General features: G+C 37.4%; 1 protein-coding gene across 10 annotated transcripts in view; it reads right to left on the bottom strand.

Moving 5' to 3' along the window:
- The window catches only part of Mybpc1 (myosin binding protein C1), an 80587-nt gene that overhangs the window by 361 nt on the left and 63463 nt on the right, over positions 1-16763 (bottom strand). For 4 of the 10 annotated variants that reach the window (XM_074084226.1, XM_074084230.1, XM_074084231.1 and 1 more), the window contains 7 exons: positions 14061-14149; positions 11221-11416; positions 9916-10055; positions 7706-7865; positions 6661-6797; positions 4385-4571; positions 2651-2709 (listed from right to left, as the gene is read on the bottom strand). In XM_074084226.1, coding sequence (XP_073940327.1) covers positions 2651-2709; positions 4385-4571; positions 6661-6797; positions 7706-7865; positions 9916-10055; positions 11221-11416; positions 14061-14149 — 968 coding nt within the window. Of the gene's footprint in view, positions 1-1163; positions 1207-2641; positions 2710-4384; positions 4572-6660; positions 6798-7705; positions 7866-9915; positions 10056-11220; positions 11417-14060; positions 14150-16763 lie in introns of all 10 variants that reach the window. The other 6 variants (XM_074084227.1, XM_074084232.1, XM_074084235.1 and 3 more) reach the window with 4 other exon arrangements.

The raw sequence follows: 16763 nt of genomic DNA, 5'->3' as shown, positions 1-16763 counted from the left end.
TAGCTACAAATATCCATCTAGTCCCTACTTGGAAGTCTTCTTGTCTTAGTACATTTAGAATTTAAAGCACTTGAGTCCAGATGGAAGAGTGAGTTCCCAACACAACCATAGCAGCTTATTTCCCCACTATTGTTCAATTTTCATTTAGATTCCTAAATAGTTGAAAGTACTTATTGCTCCTTGACAAGGTTTTGTGATTCTTCTATAGATAATCTAAAGGTTCTGACTGAATGGTACAATAAATGTATTCCCTGTTACGGATCAGCAGGAAGACATGTTTCCAATTTGTTAACGTCCTTTTAAATTAAGCACAAAAAGTACTATTTCAAGTACACTGGAGAATTAAAAACAATTCTCTTTAACTTTGGCCACTTATAAACTGTTAAAAGTGCAAAACTTGGAACTATTTTGTTAAAAATAGGAAGACTGAAGCTGGGTGTGGTGGCATATGGTTATAATCCCAGCACTTGGAAGGCTGAGGCAGAAGGACTGCAAGTTCAAGGCTAGCCTGGGCTACACAGTGAGATCCTTTCTTAAAAACAAAACAAAATAAGCACAAAAATAGTAAGAGTGAAGGCAAGAGAAATGCCTACTAATAGTTTATACCTACCTTCTGAGATTCAGAATTATATTTTTTAAAAGTACCATTCAAGAAAGAACCCATGAAACCACAAAACTGCATGGTCCTTTAATGAAATGCCTCACTACTTACTAATAAATTCATGACCAAACAACAACAGCATGCCATTTGAGCATTCCTAAAATTTCTTGAATGCAAATTTGAGAAAGTCATTCTCCTTTAAAAAAGAAAAAACTCAAGTCACATATTGGTAGAAATAATGCCGCTTAATGTACACGTCCATTCCTTGATGCAAAGAATTCAGAACGCATGGGTATCATTCATTCTCACCTACATTAAATGCTTTGATGCATGCTCTACCGCATTCAACAACTTGCTTCATGTCAACAGGAGATCGTTGGGGTGAATAAGTGCTAGCTGTTAATTTCAAGATACTGGAATGCAAATGAAAACTACAAAGTTAGCCATTTTAACGAGTCTATTTTCATTGGATTACATAATGAAAATCATGCCATACTCCACAGGCTTCGTATGGCTTATGCCAGTCATAAGCTTCATATGCCAAAACCATATGAAAGCTTACCTTAGATGACAATCTACATTCAAAAATCCTTACTGTGCTACCACTAAGGAAAAGAGAGAAAGAAAGAGAGAAAGAGAAGTTGTAAGCACTAATAAATTGCTAACACCAAAGTTGAGTACTTGCTGCAGATGAAATTATGGTCACAATTATGATGAGGTGATTTCATTAATCCTTAGTCATGGAATGAAGGGTGAGGATCCAGTCACTTCAAAGGGATCATTAATTATTAATATGCACAACCACTTTGCCTGAAGAGTCGGCAAAGCCAATCTGATGGTACAGTGAATATTTATGGTAAGAGCTTCCAAACCATTAGCTTAAAAAAAAAACAAAAACCCTACAACATATATATATCTTGTTTTTCAACAAAAGAAAAACATAGACAATATACAAGATGTTAGTGTCCATATATATATGTTGAAATTCCAAAAGGCAAAATTATCAAGCATAAATATTAGACTAGTGCATTCTGCAATATTCTATTCTAAACTGATTATGTATAACTGACCTAAATGAATGCCAGGCTTAAACTCAGGCTACCAAATGACTATATGTATAACTTTGAAGCAGTTAACTCTATTTTTTCCCCTTCAAGGATGAAGGGGAAATTCAGAAACTAATACTGTAAACTCAGGCATAGATTTACATTAGAGTTTACATCAGGTTGTGTACAGAGTTTACATCAGCTCCAAGGGACTCTTAATTAGCTTTTCTGAATGGGGGCAAATCACCTATGTATAATAGGACTCATTCATGACTTGATACGTCTTGTAGAGAATCCTAAACTTTTCCTTCATCTTTTTTTTGGCAGTCCTAGGGTTTGAACTCAGGACCTCACGCTTGCTAGGCAGGTGCTCTACCACTTCAGCCACTCCACCAATCCTTTACCTTTAAGTTCATAAATGTATGAAATAATTTGGGTCTCATGAAAATGTGAAACAGATAAATAGGTTACAGATAGTTTACTTGTGAATCTGTAATTGGAAAATCTTACATATAAGAGTTTCCAAATATTGGACCTATTTTTATATCTCCCTCCATCAAAAATGCACAGAACACTTTCGTTTTTACCACCTAACAAGTTCAAAATGTTTAGTTTCTGAATTTCATCATGAATCGAAGGAAATCATGCTATAAATTATCCTGAGGGATGAACATCTCTTTGTACATTTGAAAAATAAAGATATTAAATAAAGGGCATAACTATTACCTAAGTCTCAAGTTTTGGTAATCTTACTATATAAAATAAGGTTATCTATGGGGATATGTGGTAGTCCTTAATTTCTAACAAAATGTATTATTTCTACATAATGTCCTTGAATAATTTGGCCTTCCTCGTTCATAGCATAAACACTGTATGCCATGAGCTGCTAAAAACTATGATTAAAAGCAAATGGAAAGTCAAGCTTTACATGCAAAGTGCGTTTTCATGTAAGAGGAATGGAACGGAAAGTAAAAGTATCCAGTGGGATATGAACTTTTTAAACCTGTTGCTGCCCCTCCAGGAAGACTGGTTGTCCAGGGGAATTTACGCCTTGATATATCACTGCAGAATTAGAATATTTGTACCAGTATTTATTTATTCTCAGTTGACATTCTTACCTTCTTTTTACACAGTTTAACTTGATTCAATTCACCTCTTATCAGATAACAATCTGATGATAATCAATCTCAGCTTTACTTTTAGGACCAAAAGCTTTTGTCAAGAAATCACAGTTGATATCATGAACTTACATATTAAATACAATATTCTATTGAATTACTCTATCATTTACAATACAGTTGCTGAAAAAAAGAATATAATATCTGTACACATGACATTAGTTGCTTTTATGGGAGGCCCCAAATGTTGAACCATATCATTTATGTCATTAACAACATTTACTTGTTTTCAAAGCATGAATGCGTGGTTATTTTTATTGTTCAGGTGGTATTGAAACTTAAGTGTCATTAGTAATACCTTGGAATTAATAAGGCTAGGAGTGTAGAAATCAGATGATTTGCAAATGTGACTTTTACCATCATTTAGAGTGAATAAAGAAGCTAAAAATGTATTTAAGTTTATAAGGACTATCTCCATAGTAAGGTTTGAATTTTTCTAGGCATATTATATGACTTTTATTTATAAGATAAAAACAAAATGTTTCCTATCAGTCAATTATGAAGTTACTATGCCGTATAGCTGAGGACCAGTGGAAATCCTATGGGAAAGAAAACTTATAAAAGGACATTATTTTGTTCAAGAAGTTTCTTATACAGTATTTATACTAAATTTAGGACTAAAAGACTTATAAAAACCCAAAATATCCTAAGCATTTACTATTTTCTAACATAGCTATTTACAAAGTAATCCCCCTGATTTTTCAATTATAATTTCATCATTGTTGAGACATAGGAAAAACAGAGACACTGGTTATCAAAGAGTGGTAATAAGATAGAGTTAAGAGTGACAGAAAGCACATTAGCATCATGTCATCTAGTATCTCATTACGACTTCCACAGGGGTTCTCACAGTGTCCTAAAGTACGTTTTGATTGTCAAGAAAAAGTACAGAATAAAAATTATAGTTGATTCATATGAAAATTAATTAAGATGACAGTTTATGCTGAGATTTTCTACCACATAAATCCTCATGTGTTTTCTTGGTTTACATTAGTCACCACATTTCTTAAATGAAATGTGTCTTATAAATACAAATTCTCTAGTTGGCAATTTTATATGTATGCTATATTCTATATGCATAATATCAAATACTAAATTAACAAACCTATTCTTAAGTATGCATAGAGGTTTCACAGATTAGTAAGCTTATTAAAATAATAGAACTTGTTTAAGTGCAGTTTCATTGATGCATTTTTGTACTAGGGTTCTCTTTATAGCTAGAATAAGTCTCCAAAACAATAACCCTTTCACTTTATGCATTCTCACATGCTGTATGCTTTACAAATATTTCACTGAAGTTACTATTCCTTTAGTTATCAGAATGGCAAAAGATAAAAATTAAGTCAACTTCAATACTCTAGTGGCCTTTAAAAACTAAATCACAGTGATTGCATAATGTCATCTGTCCCCTTATTCTCTCCTCCATTCCCTCACCATCAACACCACCACCCCTACCCTACTTGGAGCATTTTTGCAAATGGTTCAGATTTTGCATTAAGAACCATCACTAAATGACTTTGCTTAACTTTAGTCTAGAGGTGAGATCTTGAGTGGCATACCTTTCACCTCCAGCTTGCATTCGATCTCCACTGTCCCAAGGTCATTGACTGCTTTGCAGCAGTAAGTGCCTCCATCATAGGGGCTGGGCTTGCGAATCTCCAGAGTACAGACTCCCTGGTTGCTGAACATCCTGTATCTCGGGTCATCCACAATAGCCACTTTGTTTTTCATCCAGGTTATTTTGGGCTGAAGTTCAGATCAAATAAGGTTAAGTCAAAACTTATCTCTATGTAGCATATTAATAGGTCATCAAGTTGAGTGACAGAATCTTAAAGCATGGTTCAGAAAGAAAACATGTGTACAAAGAACAGACAGCTACTTGGGCATTGTTTCCTTCTAATGAAATTCTACTTAATGCATGGAAGAAAGCAGATAGGCAGTTCTGAGAAGAAAGTTAGGCTTGTTCAGAGGACAGCTCTGGGGCAATCTTCCCAGATGGAGTTAGCAGCATTTCAATTTGACCTACCTAGGTATAAATGTGCTGTTCTAAGATACACAAGTTCTGGGCATCCGGTGAACAGCATGGTGGTGCTGGGGTGTTCATTAATTTGATGGTGACAATCATTGTACGATGTGTTTGTATATTAAATCATCTCACTGTGCATCTTAAATATACTTTGTCAATTAAATATTTTCTCATTTTAAAAGTTGATTTGTAATCTTTTTAACTCATCTTAGAGAGCGTATGGTGTTGGGCAGTTTTTAAAGAATCCCCACAAAGTATCATGACCATCTGATTTTCTCTATTTCCTTTCCTATTTTTTTGGTGGCACTGGGGTTTGAACTCAAACTTCTCTCTACCTCTTGAACCACACCCCCAGACCTTTTTAGCTTTGACTATTTTTCAGGTTAGTCTCCCAGTCTTGCCTGGGGCCAACCTCAGACCATGCTCTTGCTACCTATGGCCTTCTGTATAGCTGGAATGACAGGTGTTTGTCACCGTTGCCCAGCTTATTGGCTGAGATGGGGGTCTCACTAATTTTTTGTCTGAGCTGCCCTCAAATTGCCATACTGCCAATATCCACCTCCCGGGTAGTTGGGTTTACAAGTATAAGCCATCATTCCCAGCCTTTTTTTAATTCTTCATAGGCTTCAATGCCTCCTCATCACTTCATTCCCTCTCTGGCATCTGTATTCATCATCTCGTGGTAACCAGTCTGCTCCAAGCAGATAATACAAGATCGGGAATGACAGGGTCATCAGGAAGGTGATGCCGTTCTCCTTGACTTTGGATCCACATTTGCAATCAGTGACCGTCCATCCCCTTCTGTCTACTCCTCCCACTAAACACACACTCTGCACAATCTTTCCACCTTTTGTATCACTGTGTCTCGTTCAGAACCGAGAGATGGCATCTTTTCTGTCTCCTTCATGTAATTCTCATCCTCCTTCCACCGTTCAGTTGGAGTGTTTCCTCAGGCTCACACCTTGGTCCTTCAGTTTTCACTCATTGCCCTCTTTCCTAAATGATGCTCCTTTGTAGAGCTTTGGTTCCAAAGGATGAAATGTCACACCCTCGTGTTGAGACTCTCAACCTGGGAGTAAGGGACTTGGACTTTCTCCTAAGCTCTGGGTGCTTCCGTGTCCTTCCTACTTGGATGTATAATATCCCTTTCATTTACACATTATGTCAGCATCTTCCTCTCAGGCTTGATCTGGCTTCTCCCTTTGACTTCCCTTCTTTTTTCAAGATAATATAAGAAAATACCACTGTTAAAATTTTCCAAAATTCTAGGACACTATCCATCCAGAGATACATCTTTCTGTGGACAATGTTCATTAGTTCAGTATTATTTTTAACCACCAATAACATGAAATCCTTTGAAAAAAATCTCTTCGATCAGGTGTGACCTCTCCAATCTCAACATACTGCACCCTTATCAAAAACATTTTATATTCTGCTTTGGATTACAGTGTAATTGTTATTTATGTTAATCTGATACAGAACTCTTGGTGAATCAACAGCATCACCTAATTTTTACTTCATTTCTTTACTTCTAGCTCTTTTAAAATTGGGTGTTTTTCAAAAAAAAATTAGGTTTTTCTTTTTCTTAGAAGAAATGGAAGCATTTTTTTTTTACTGCTACATTTGAATAGTGTTACAACTAATTATCTACCAACACCAGCACGCTCCACTCCCCCCATCCTGAAAAACACAAATGGCAGCTGGAAGTCCCATTTGTATGATCACTTACCATTATAACATGGAAATATAAAAAAGGGACTTTGGGGACCATTCTTTCAGTTTAAGTACTGTGATAGAAAAGCATGGTACCTTAGGATTTCCTCTCACACTGCAGTTCAGGGTGGCATTATAACCAGCTATAGCATAGGTGTTAACCAAAGGCTGAGTAAACATGGGTGCTTCTGTGAAATCAAAGTCGTCATACACTGGGTTTTTGTAGATTTTACCTAAAAAACAAGCATTAAAATATGTTGAAAAATACAAATTGGCCTAAGAATGTATTATTCTTGGCATACTTTACTCATGATTAAAACATCCCTGAAGTTAGAAAATCATGAGTGGATGCCCCATGGCATGTATTCTATACACGTGTCGTTGGTTACACACAAGACACAAATCCAGAGTGGTCATCTGACACTAAACGAAATATTGAGATAACTTTGTTGTCTTTCTGAGCATTTTGACCAGAAATTTGTTCTACTGCAAAAACTACAAGGAAGAGCTTAGAAGAAGAGAGATTTATGATGAAATGAAATGATCAAGGTAGAATTTAGGGGCTGAGGACCTGGCTCAAGTGGTAGAGTGCTTGCCTAGCAAGCACAATGGCCTGATTTCAAAACCCCAGTGCCACCAAAGGAGAAAAAAATTTAAAAAAAGAAACTTAGCTTTTTCTTTCTTTGCAGAGTGGATCCCATGTATAACTACATTGAAAGTGCCCAAGAATTAAAACAACAGAAGGAAATCCAAGAAGAACATGTCTAGTTTTTCTAATCTCTGACATAAGCCACTTGCAGGTTCACTTGCCCATAGATAAATATTAAATAGATTAAAACTTATATTTATACAAATGCAATAATGTAATTTCTCTTGAAAAATTTTAATTGTAAAACTAAAATTCTACTTGCATAATGTTACCATAATTTTCTATTGTATGATCACCATTTTCTTATTCCTTTTGTAATTTAATTTAATATTTTATTTTAGCAGTACTGGGGTTTGAACTCAGGGCCTCACACTTGCTGGGCAGGTGTTCTACCACTTGAGCTACTCCACCAGCCCTTCTTATTCCCTTTTGCAGATCTCTTCTTTCGATCTTCTCCATCTTGTCAACCATGGTTTCCAGTTCCCAACTCACCATCCTTGGCAATCAGGGCACTCTCTTTAGTCATTGTGGCATCCTCACTGAGGCCACACATGTTTTCAGCAAAGACCCGGAAGTAATATTCATTCCCGATGACCAGTTCAGTAATGGTGGCATTGGTTCGGTGATAATGCTCAATGACAGTAAACCATTCCTGAAAGGAAAAATAACAATAAAAATTTAGGAAAAATCATCTAAAAAGACACAATGTTTCTAACTGTTAATTGGAATAAGAAACAAGGATGTTTCATTAGTGAAAAGAAAAAACAGAATTAATTTTTATATTGAGAGCAATGGCAATACTTAATTTTCTTGATAGTTTATAATTTGTTTACACTTGACTATGCAATTTGATCTTCATTTACACATTGGATTCATAGCCCTGAATGTCCTCTTCTATTAATCTTTGTATTTTCATCATAACCATACAATGTCTGTCAGCTACTTATCTATCTACCTATCTATCTAGTCATCTATTGTAGAACAAAGAATAATCATTGAATTTTAGTGCTAACTTATCTATTATGAGGAAGAGATGATGCTAACTCATTAGAAAAAATTAATACTGTCCAATAAATTTGCCTAATATTATGAACCTAGGTTCTTTCAGACATCGCCCTCTACCCCACTTGCTTCCCCTTCCACCATACCATCTTCACCACTTTGGCCATACTCTGTCATCTTAAACTGGATGCTTTTTTTTTTTCTATAGCACTTGCTATATTATGTTATTATATTGTACATATATTTATACATTTATTTTACTTGTTTACTCTCTACCTCCCTTCTAGAATGGACACACTGTAACAGAAAGCCTGACAACTCACCTCTTGTATCCACAGTGCTTATCACACTACCTAGTAGATATGTTTCACAAAATATTTATTGAGTGCTAATGAATAAATGAGTAAGTTAGAGCTATGCTACAACTTTTTTTCAATTTCTTTCCATACCTAGAGTTATATCAAAAATTATCACACCAAAGGGATGGCAGAGTGGCTCAAACGGTAAGAGCTCCTGCCTAGCAAACATGAGGCCCTGAGTTCAAACCCCAGTGCCTCAAAAAAAAAAAAAATTACCATACTAAGAATTATAGTGGTTTCTAAGTTTATCTTGAAACCAATAAAAAAACCACATTATACCACATATGTTTAGTACTATTAATTGAGAAAAAGACATTTGATAACAAAAAAGACAACTTCATAAATGAAAAGCATTTTTCTTGGAAATTTGAGAAGCCAACATTGTCTACAAATTTTGGATATTTCAAATACCAGACCAACGTAGTGTGCCTTCCTTTATTTCCAAAGCACTTTATCTAAACTTTTATTATATTGTGCTGTGAGTAGTTCTGATGTTTTTCTTGCCTTGACTGTGAGTGCCCTGAGAGCAGGAGTTGTTTATTTAGGTCTGATAGCTACAACAGTGCTCAACACCTAATAAGTGAATGAATGAGTGAATATAAGGAAATAATGCTGCTGGGAGGCATGAATGACTATGGGAATTTGCAACCACACTGAGACAATGGCAAGTTGATTTTCTTGGGAACGTGGCAGAATGAGCACCTTCTGGTCTCTAGGTCCACCCCTGCTGAAATACAACAGAAACCAAGGGTATGGGGGTCTCACTAGACAGAGCTCAGTCACCTTCAACAGCAGAAAAGTCCTGCCCATCTAGACTTGTCTGGATATCTAACCTTTCAAATCTTTCTTTTCTAGAAGGTATTTGCCTTTTTTTCCCCTCTTAACTATAAGTCCATAGCATCCAACTTTTATTTCACAAAGAAGTGTTGCATAGCTTATATCTGCACCAACTGATTCAGACCCTAGAGTGAGTAAAGATTCAGTGAATGGATGAGTTTACTGAGTTCTGCTGAGCACTGTACCAGCTGCTTTATGTTGGTTTGTACTCATTATTTTATAATCACCAAGCAAGGTAAGCATCTGTGCCTCCATTTTTCAGCCATGGGAAATGGAGACCAAGGAGATCAAGTGATTGGTCAAGTACATGTGTCTTAAGTGGCACTGCCAGGATTCAAGCCCAGCTCTGAGGCTCCAAAGGCCTCACCATCCCTGCTGTGTCACATACTGCTCCATGGTCTCCTCAGGCTCCTCACTAGAGAGGACCTTAGGCCACCCCATTACCTCTGATGAAATGTGATTTTGTGCCTGCCACTGAACAAATCCAAGGAATCCAGGCCTTACCATGCTCTTCTTGTCAGCCTTCTGGATCGTGTATCCTGTGATGGCAGCATTTCCATCGTCCTTTGGTGGTATCCACGTTAGAGCGACATTTTCTCCCCAGACATCTTCAATATTCACAGCTTGGGGTGGACCTGGACGGTCTGTAGGTTGAATTCATGGCATCACTGTGAGGTTACTTTCCACTTCCAATCTAACCTGGCTCCACAAGGACATTTTAATATCTCTTTCCCTGTGTTACAGGGGACAGTGCTCTTCCAGACCCTATCCTAGGGACTTCTGAGACCCTCTGGTTGACTCAAGTGGAGCCAGACCAGAGCCAGTCTCTCATACCTCTCAACAAAACCAAAGAAGATTTAGTGAGAGAAAAAAGACTGCTTAGTTCAAAGAGCATGACCTTTCACCCAAAATGGGCTAACCAAAGTTGTCCCTTGGAACCTTAAGTTTCAACAAATTTACTGAAAAATAATCATAAAAATATTGGAAACAAGGCTTCTCCTATCTGCCCTTAAATTGCTTTCTTTCTCTTTCTCTCTCTTATTTATTTATTTATTTATTTATTTAGAGACAGGGTCTTACTATGTAGCTCAGGCTGGAGTTGAACCTATAATCTTCCTGCCTCCACCTTCTAAGTGCTGAGGTTTACAAGTGTGTACCACCATGCCCAGTTCTAAAATTTATTTCTTGACATTTTTAAAATCATAGAACATGTTATTGAAGCAAGAGGGGGCACCCATATGGGATCCCTGCTCTGTTCCCTTAATTCTGGGTAAAAGAAAAAATGAACCATATTTTATTCTTCGTTATTTAACTAGCCCCAAGGATCAACCCATTCAGGGTTCGTTTAGGTTCATCCATGCTACACTGAATAAAAATTCTTCATTCTCTATTTAAACTTGATAATTAATGAATTTAGGTGTAGTAAGAAACATACTAAACTATACCTAGAATCTACAGTATTTCTTCATGCAAGAATTCAACATAGGAAATAGTTTTACAATGGGGATTAAGAGAGAGCCAAATTGTCAAGCAGTAGAAATGATTTCACTAAAAGTACATATATTAATTTTCTTGAACATACATCCTTTAGTCTCTTGTGATTGGTACTTTTAGTCAGTGAAAAGTTATTTTGAAATGATTAAAAAAACTTACTAAATCATCTATTTTTATCATTAAAAGGAATTTTATTCAGAGCCAGTCTAACAAAAATTCCTATCCCTCCCTTAATGACAAGTACAATTAGTTCCCATACTAATATATATATTACTTGTCATTAACAGAATGTTCTGTTCCTTGCTCCAAACCTACCAACGACCTGGATGTCAATGGAGGCGGTTTCCATGTATTTGTCCACTTTGACCTGTAGGTCATACTTCCCAGAGTGACTCCTCTCTGCTTTTCTGATAAATATGATTGTATCAGTCTCAGAGTTGCGAATGTTGATTTGATTCTTATCAATTTCTTTACCGTCCTTCTTCCAAGTTAATTCTGGTCTAGGTTTGCCCTTGGGGGTGTGGAGGGGGAGGAAAAGACAGAAAAAGTGGAGGTAAGATACGAGATTGTCTTGAGAAATTTTTTTTTCAACATCACAAGAATGACATTGGTTGAGGTGGGAGTGGGGTGGGGGAAGCCCAAATAATGTATATACATGTAAGTAAATGTAAAAATGACAAAATAAAATTAAAAAATAAAAATAAAAGATGATTTTATGTTTGAATATCATAAGAAAAAAACCAAAACGGTATTGCAAAAATAAAACAAAATATGCAAATCTCTAAGAGTGGGATTTGCAGATTTGCACAGTATTTCATTTATACTAAATGGGATTTAATTAAATGGAGCTAAAAAAAAATGACACTGGCCTAACTTATTCTAGGCAAGGTTGAAAACTGCCACTACCTCTTAGCAGAAAGCCACTGTCTGTTGATTTCTTCTGTGTGTGGGGCATATGACATTTATTCGTTCTCTTAATCTCCACATCAAGATAAGAATCACGATCCTCCTTCTTGAATACAGAAATTAAATGATTTGCTCAGGGTAAGAAAGTGCTGGAAGGAAGTCTTACAGCGGGTCTGTCAGGCTCTAAAACCTGCACAACGCAGGGTCACGGTCAAGAGCATGAGCTCTGGGGCCCTGGAATCTGTATTTGGAGCCTTACCACTGGATAGCTATGAGACCCTGCCTGTTTCCTAATCTGTAGAACAGGAACAACAGCATTACCTGTCCATCAGGATGGTTTTAAAGACTGAAGTCTTAACAAAGCTTCTGCAAATTACAAAAATGTTTATTAGTATCAGCTAAAGGCTAGTGACTATTATTGTACTGTACTGAGCTGCTCATTCTGGACTTGTCTAGAATTCTCTCTCTAGCTGCTGATATTATTGTTTAAGAATACACTTTAAGAAATTTTAATTTCTTTCATAGGAGTGTCAGTTTCTATTACAAAGGAAATTTCTAGAATTCCTGAGCACCCAGGCTCACTCCCTCCAGCCACAGAATAGCATTAATTAAAGAATTCATTAGAGCATAGCTTTTCTATGTGCTCTGTGCATGTGGCTGGGTTATGACAAGGGATGTGGGATACACACTGACATGCTGTCCATGGAACTTGAAGAGGGCTTGCGGGGTGCTTGGATTTGCACATGGGAAGCAGAGAAAGATAGTTCCACGTTTCCTTCAAAGTACAACTTGCTACTGGGGAAAAACAAGAGTTCCCTAATAACATATGGAGTGAAAAACAGCAGTGATAAGGGGACATAGGCTCTACTCTTGGCACTAGCATTTACTTGTTGTGTGACCTTGAGCAAGTCACTTAACTTCCCTGTCAGTGAGGGGAAGGAAATCTACCTTTCCTGCCTCACTTGGTGTTCCTGCTGATCAAATAAGAAATGTCTAGAACTCTAGAGGTTATGAAGACATGCACACTATTCTCTTACTGCTTCCTGGTGACCAAACAGCCCCTGGCATGCCAAGCCTGAGGCCATTCTCACATTCTTTTCTCTCCCAGATCCAGTGAAGGAAACTGGATTCACAGACCCCCAAGATCTGGGATGTGGAGAGTGAGCCCTGGTGGTATGAATGATGAGGAAACCAGAGGGTGGGTTCATTCAGCAGCCTCAGTGCAGTGCTGGAGCTGGAACTCAAGTCCCTGTCTTGCCACCACTCCCAGCTCTGTTGGAGGCTGGGAGAGGAGAGAAGTGGTAGAGCCTTGCCAAGCCCGGGCCTTCCTTCTATGCTGTGTTCCTGCCTTGTACTCCCCTTGACTTTGGTTCTGATGTCAGACACTGTATATGTTATAAATGACCACCTCTTCTGAGGCTTGGGCTCTGTGTGTGTGCCTGAGTGTGAGTTCACCTGTGTGTAGAGACCCAAATTGTAAGTCAAGGCCATGCTGCCTGCTACAACAGTCATGAGCTACATACAACTATTTAAATTAAAATTAATCAAGATGAAAGAAAATCAAAACTTTATTTTTCCTGTTGTATTAGTTCCCAGAGGCTACCACATTAGATAGTGCATATGTAAAACATTTCCACATCATCGCAGAAAATTCTATTCAACAGCATTGTCTAGAGGCATAAAAGAATCACATGAGCAGGGACTGGAGAGAGGCGTGTGTGTGTGTGTGTGTGTGTGTGTGTGTGTGTATACACATGCATGGGTACATGGGACCAAAACTGATTATTGTAAACTAAATTCTTTGGCTGGAGCACTGATTTAACAATGAGCCTGTACTTCAGTTACTGGCATCAACATTTCACATTTCAGTCATACCTCTTTATTGGAATTTTGTTTGGTTTGGGGTCATTGTGAGAACTCAAGGCATATTGTTTTCAAATGTTATACTGAGAGCTTTCCTTCAAATGATCAGTGTTATAGGTAGCTAGGACCAGAGAGAATCTTCTAGTATTTCTTCATTTAGTCTCTCTGATATTCCAACCCTGAGCCTCAGGCAAAACTAATCTCATTTGTTTCATGAGAAGGAAAATCTGACAGTTCTGTAGATTTCTGTACTTCTATAGCAGGAGATTCTTTAATTGCTCTCCAAAGCTCTCTGTCTGAGGAAATCTTGACCTGTGATAAAGTTCCTTCTACCTCTTCGACACCCAGCCCTGGAAAGGGAAAATGAAGGCCTCTTAAATTGTTACCTGGAAAGGTATAACCAGATTGACTGCTTCTCCAACTCTGCGGATATAGGTTTGCTTCAGGTGTCTTGGGATGCGAATCTTTGGAGGCTCTGGAAAGAGTGAAATAGCATAATTTTGCAATCAGTGCAGTATTCTGGAAGTGGCCGTGTGGGAGCAAGGCATGAAGTTCACTGGCCTACCCTTGTAGTCACGTCTGCCATATAATCTTAGATGTGCCACTAACAAAGTACATATGTAACGTTAGTCCAAACTTTTTTTTTTTTTTCTTTTGATGGTACTGGGGTTTGAACTTGGGGCCTTGCTCTTGCTAGGCAGGTGCTCTACCATTTAAGTTATTTTTCAGCTGGGGTGTGACATTTTTGCTCAGGTCAGCCTGGACTATAATCCTCCTATTTATACTTCCTGCATAACTGAGATGACAGGTACACACCACCACGCTTGACTTATTGGTTGAGATAAGGTCTCACTAACTTTTCCCTTGGGTTTGTCATGAACATCCATTCTTCTGATCACCTCCCAAATAGCTGGGGTTACAGATGTGTGCCACTGCACTCAGCCCCAAACTATTTTCTTCAAGCAGAGGTGTTTTAATAGTTTAATTCAGCAAAATTAATCCTTGACCTAACTTTATTTCAGCTTTGTGTTTTTTATTGTTGTTATAGACCTCAAGCAATTATTTAGAAGGCATCTAAATTATCTCTAAGGACCTTACACACATTAACAATAAGACTATTTTCCAATAAACATTCCGTAAGAGAGCTACAAGTACCATTTAGCTGCTGATTCTTTCTCATTAGGAAACAAAAATTTTAGCACCCAGCACTTGCTACTTAGGTAACCCTACTGGAGTGTAATAGTCACTCTCCCTGTGTAGCTATGAGGAAGGACATACTAGGCAGCCAGTCCTAGCCCACTGTGCATTGATATTCATTAATTAAACACCATTTAGATATGAGGCTGCTCCAAAGCCATCAGAGCAGGAAGGCAAAGGCTCATGGATTCACAGGCATGAAGCAGGTGTGACAGACACTGGACCAAACACTTTACATGAATAGTTTAAATGTCACAGCCATCTTGTGAAGTAGGTACTGTTTTCACTTAACGATAAGGACAGTGAAAGATGAGGGGTCAAATAACTTGCCCAAGGTCACACAATCAGGATTAGAACCAGGATTAGCATGCAGAACAAGGGCTCTGGCTCAAAGTATAGACTTTGGAGTCAGAGAGATCTAGCTTTGAGTCCTAGATCAGACAGTAGATCTGGCCTTGGTCTCTTTTCCATAAAGTGAAAATGACAGCAGCATATCTAATTCTAATCATAGAACTGTTGTAAGGCTTAAAATTAAGTCATCTACATAAAGCATTTAGCATAATGACGAGGATAGGAAGTGCTCCTTGACAGCGGTTGAACACTAGGGTTAGAAGGGAATTTATAGATCCTCTAACCCCCTAACATTATATAAGGAAGTAGAAACCCAGCAAAGTCCCAAAGCAAATTAAACAACCACCACCACAATAATATTCACAATAATGGTTTTAAAAGCTGACACACTTGAGGCTTATTATATGGGAAGCACTCTTTTAAGCAAGTAGCATCATAGTATTAAAATATTTAACAGACCCTCAGAAGCTTTGGTTCATGTGGGCTATATCTATTACCATGTTAAAGTTAAAACTGAGAAATTTTGGAAACATGTACTTGTTCATTTAAAAACAGCAAGGAACATTTTGATGAAAAAACCACCATATTTTATATTAGCAAAGAATTTAGCAAGGTGAGTTGCATGAGCTGATCTTTTGGCAAATCTCTTTAATGTCTGACTTAGTAGAGGATAGTCAGATTCTCATGTGTGTTTCTGACTTCCGTCTGTTGCTCTCTGCTGTACTGGTTGAAGTATGAAGAACATCTGGCTTTACACAGATGGGAGGAATACTTGATTAAGCTTTTCAGGCAACTGTAGATTCAGCTAAAGTTCCTTCAGTGTAGATATGTGACACTAAAACAAACTATAGTTTCCTGAAGGACAGCTGCAATCTGAAACCATTTCAATGACCTTTTTCATATTCTGTTATATTTAAATTAATTGTCTCTCTTACATTTTGAATGTATCTTTTCTCCATGAAATTTTTTTTTTTTAAAGATGGGATCTTGCTACATTGCCCAGGCTGGCCCTGAACTCCTAGGGTCAAGCAATCCCCCTGCTTCAGCCTCCCAAGTAGCTGGGACTATAGGCACTTGCCACCATACTCAACTTTCATGCATAATTTTTGTTTGGTTGGTTTTTGTTTTTCTTTTTTGCTTTTCGGGACAAGGTCTTGCTATATAGCTCAGGCTGGACTCAAATTTGCAATCCTGCTGGGATTACAGCACCAACACATCCACCTTCCCATATTCATTTACATTACACATTACATTACACATTACATCCATAATGTGTAAATGAAAGGGATATTATACATCCAAACCACAATGCATGGTTTTTTGGCATGCAGGGTCATTTTGAAAATATTATTCCATTGAATTGTGCAAATCTCCCCAATATTGACATATATTATTATATAATATCAAAAATTAAAATTTTAATATCACCACCTATTTGAGCTGAGAAGTTTTTAAATATTGGAAAGTGTCAAGCCCATGGTGATGGATGCAAGTTTTTCAAAATTCAAATATTTGCACAAAAGCTCAAACTTTTTCATTGA

The sequence above is a fragment of the Castor canadensis genome, chromosome 8 (genome assembly GCF_047511655.1).
Source record: "Castor canadensis chromosome 8, mCasCan1.hap1v2, whole genome shotgun sequence".
Taxonomy (NCBI): Eukaryota; Metazoa; Chordata; class Mammalia; order Rodentia; family Castoridae; genus Castor; species Castor canadensis.
This window is presented reverse-complemented; position numbering and strand designations above follow the sequence as displayed.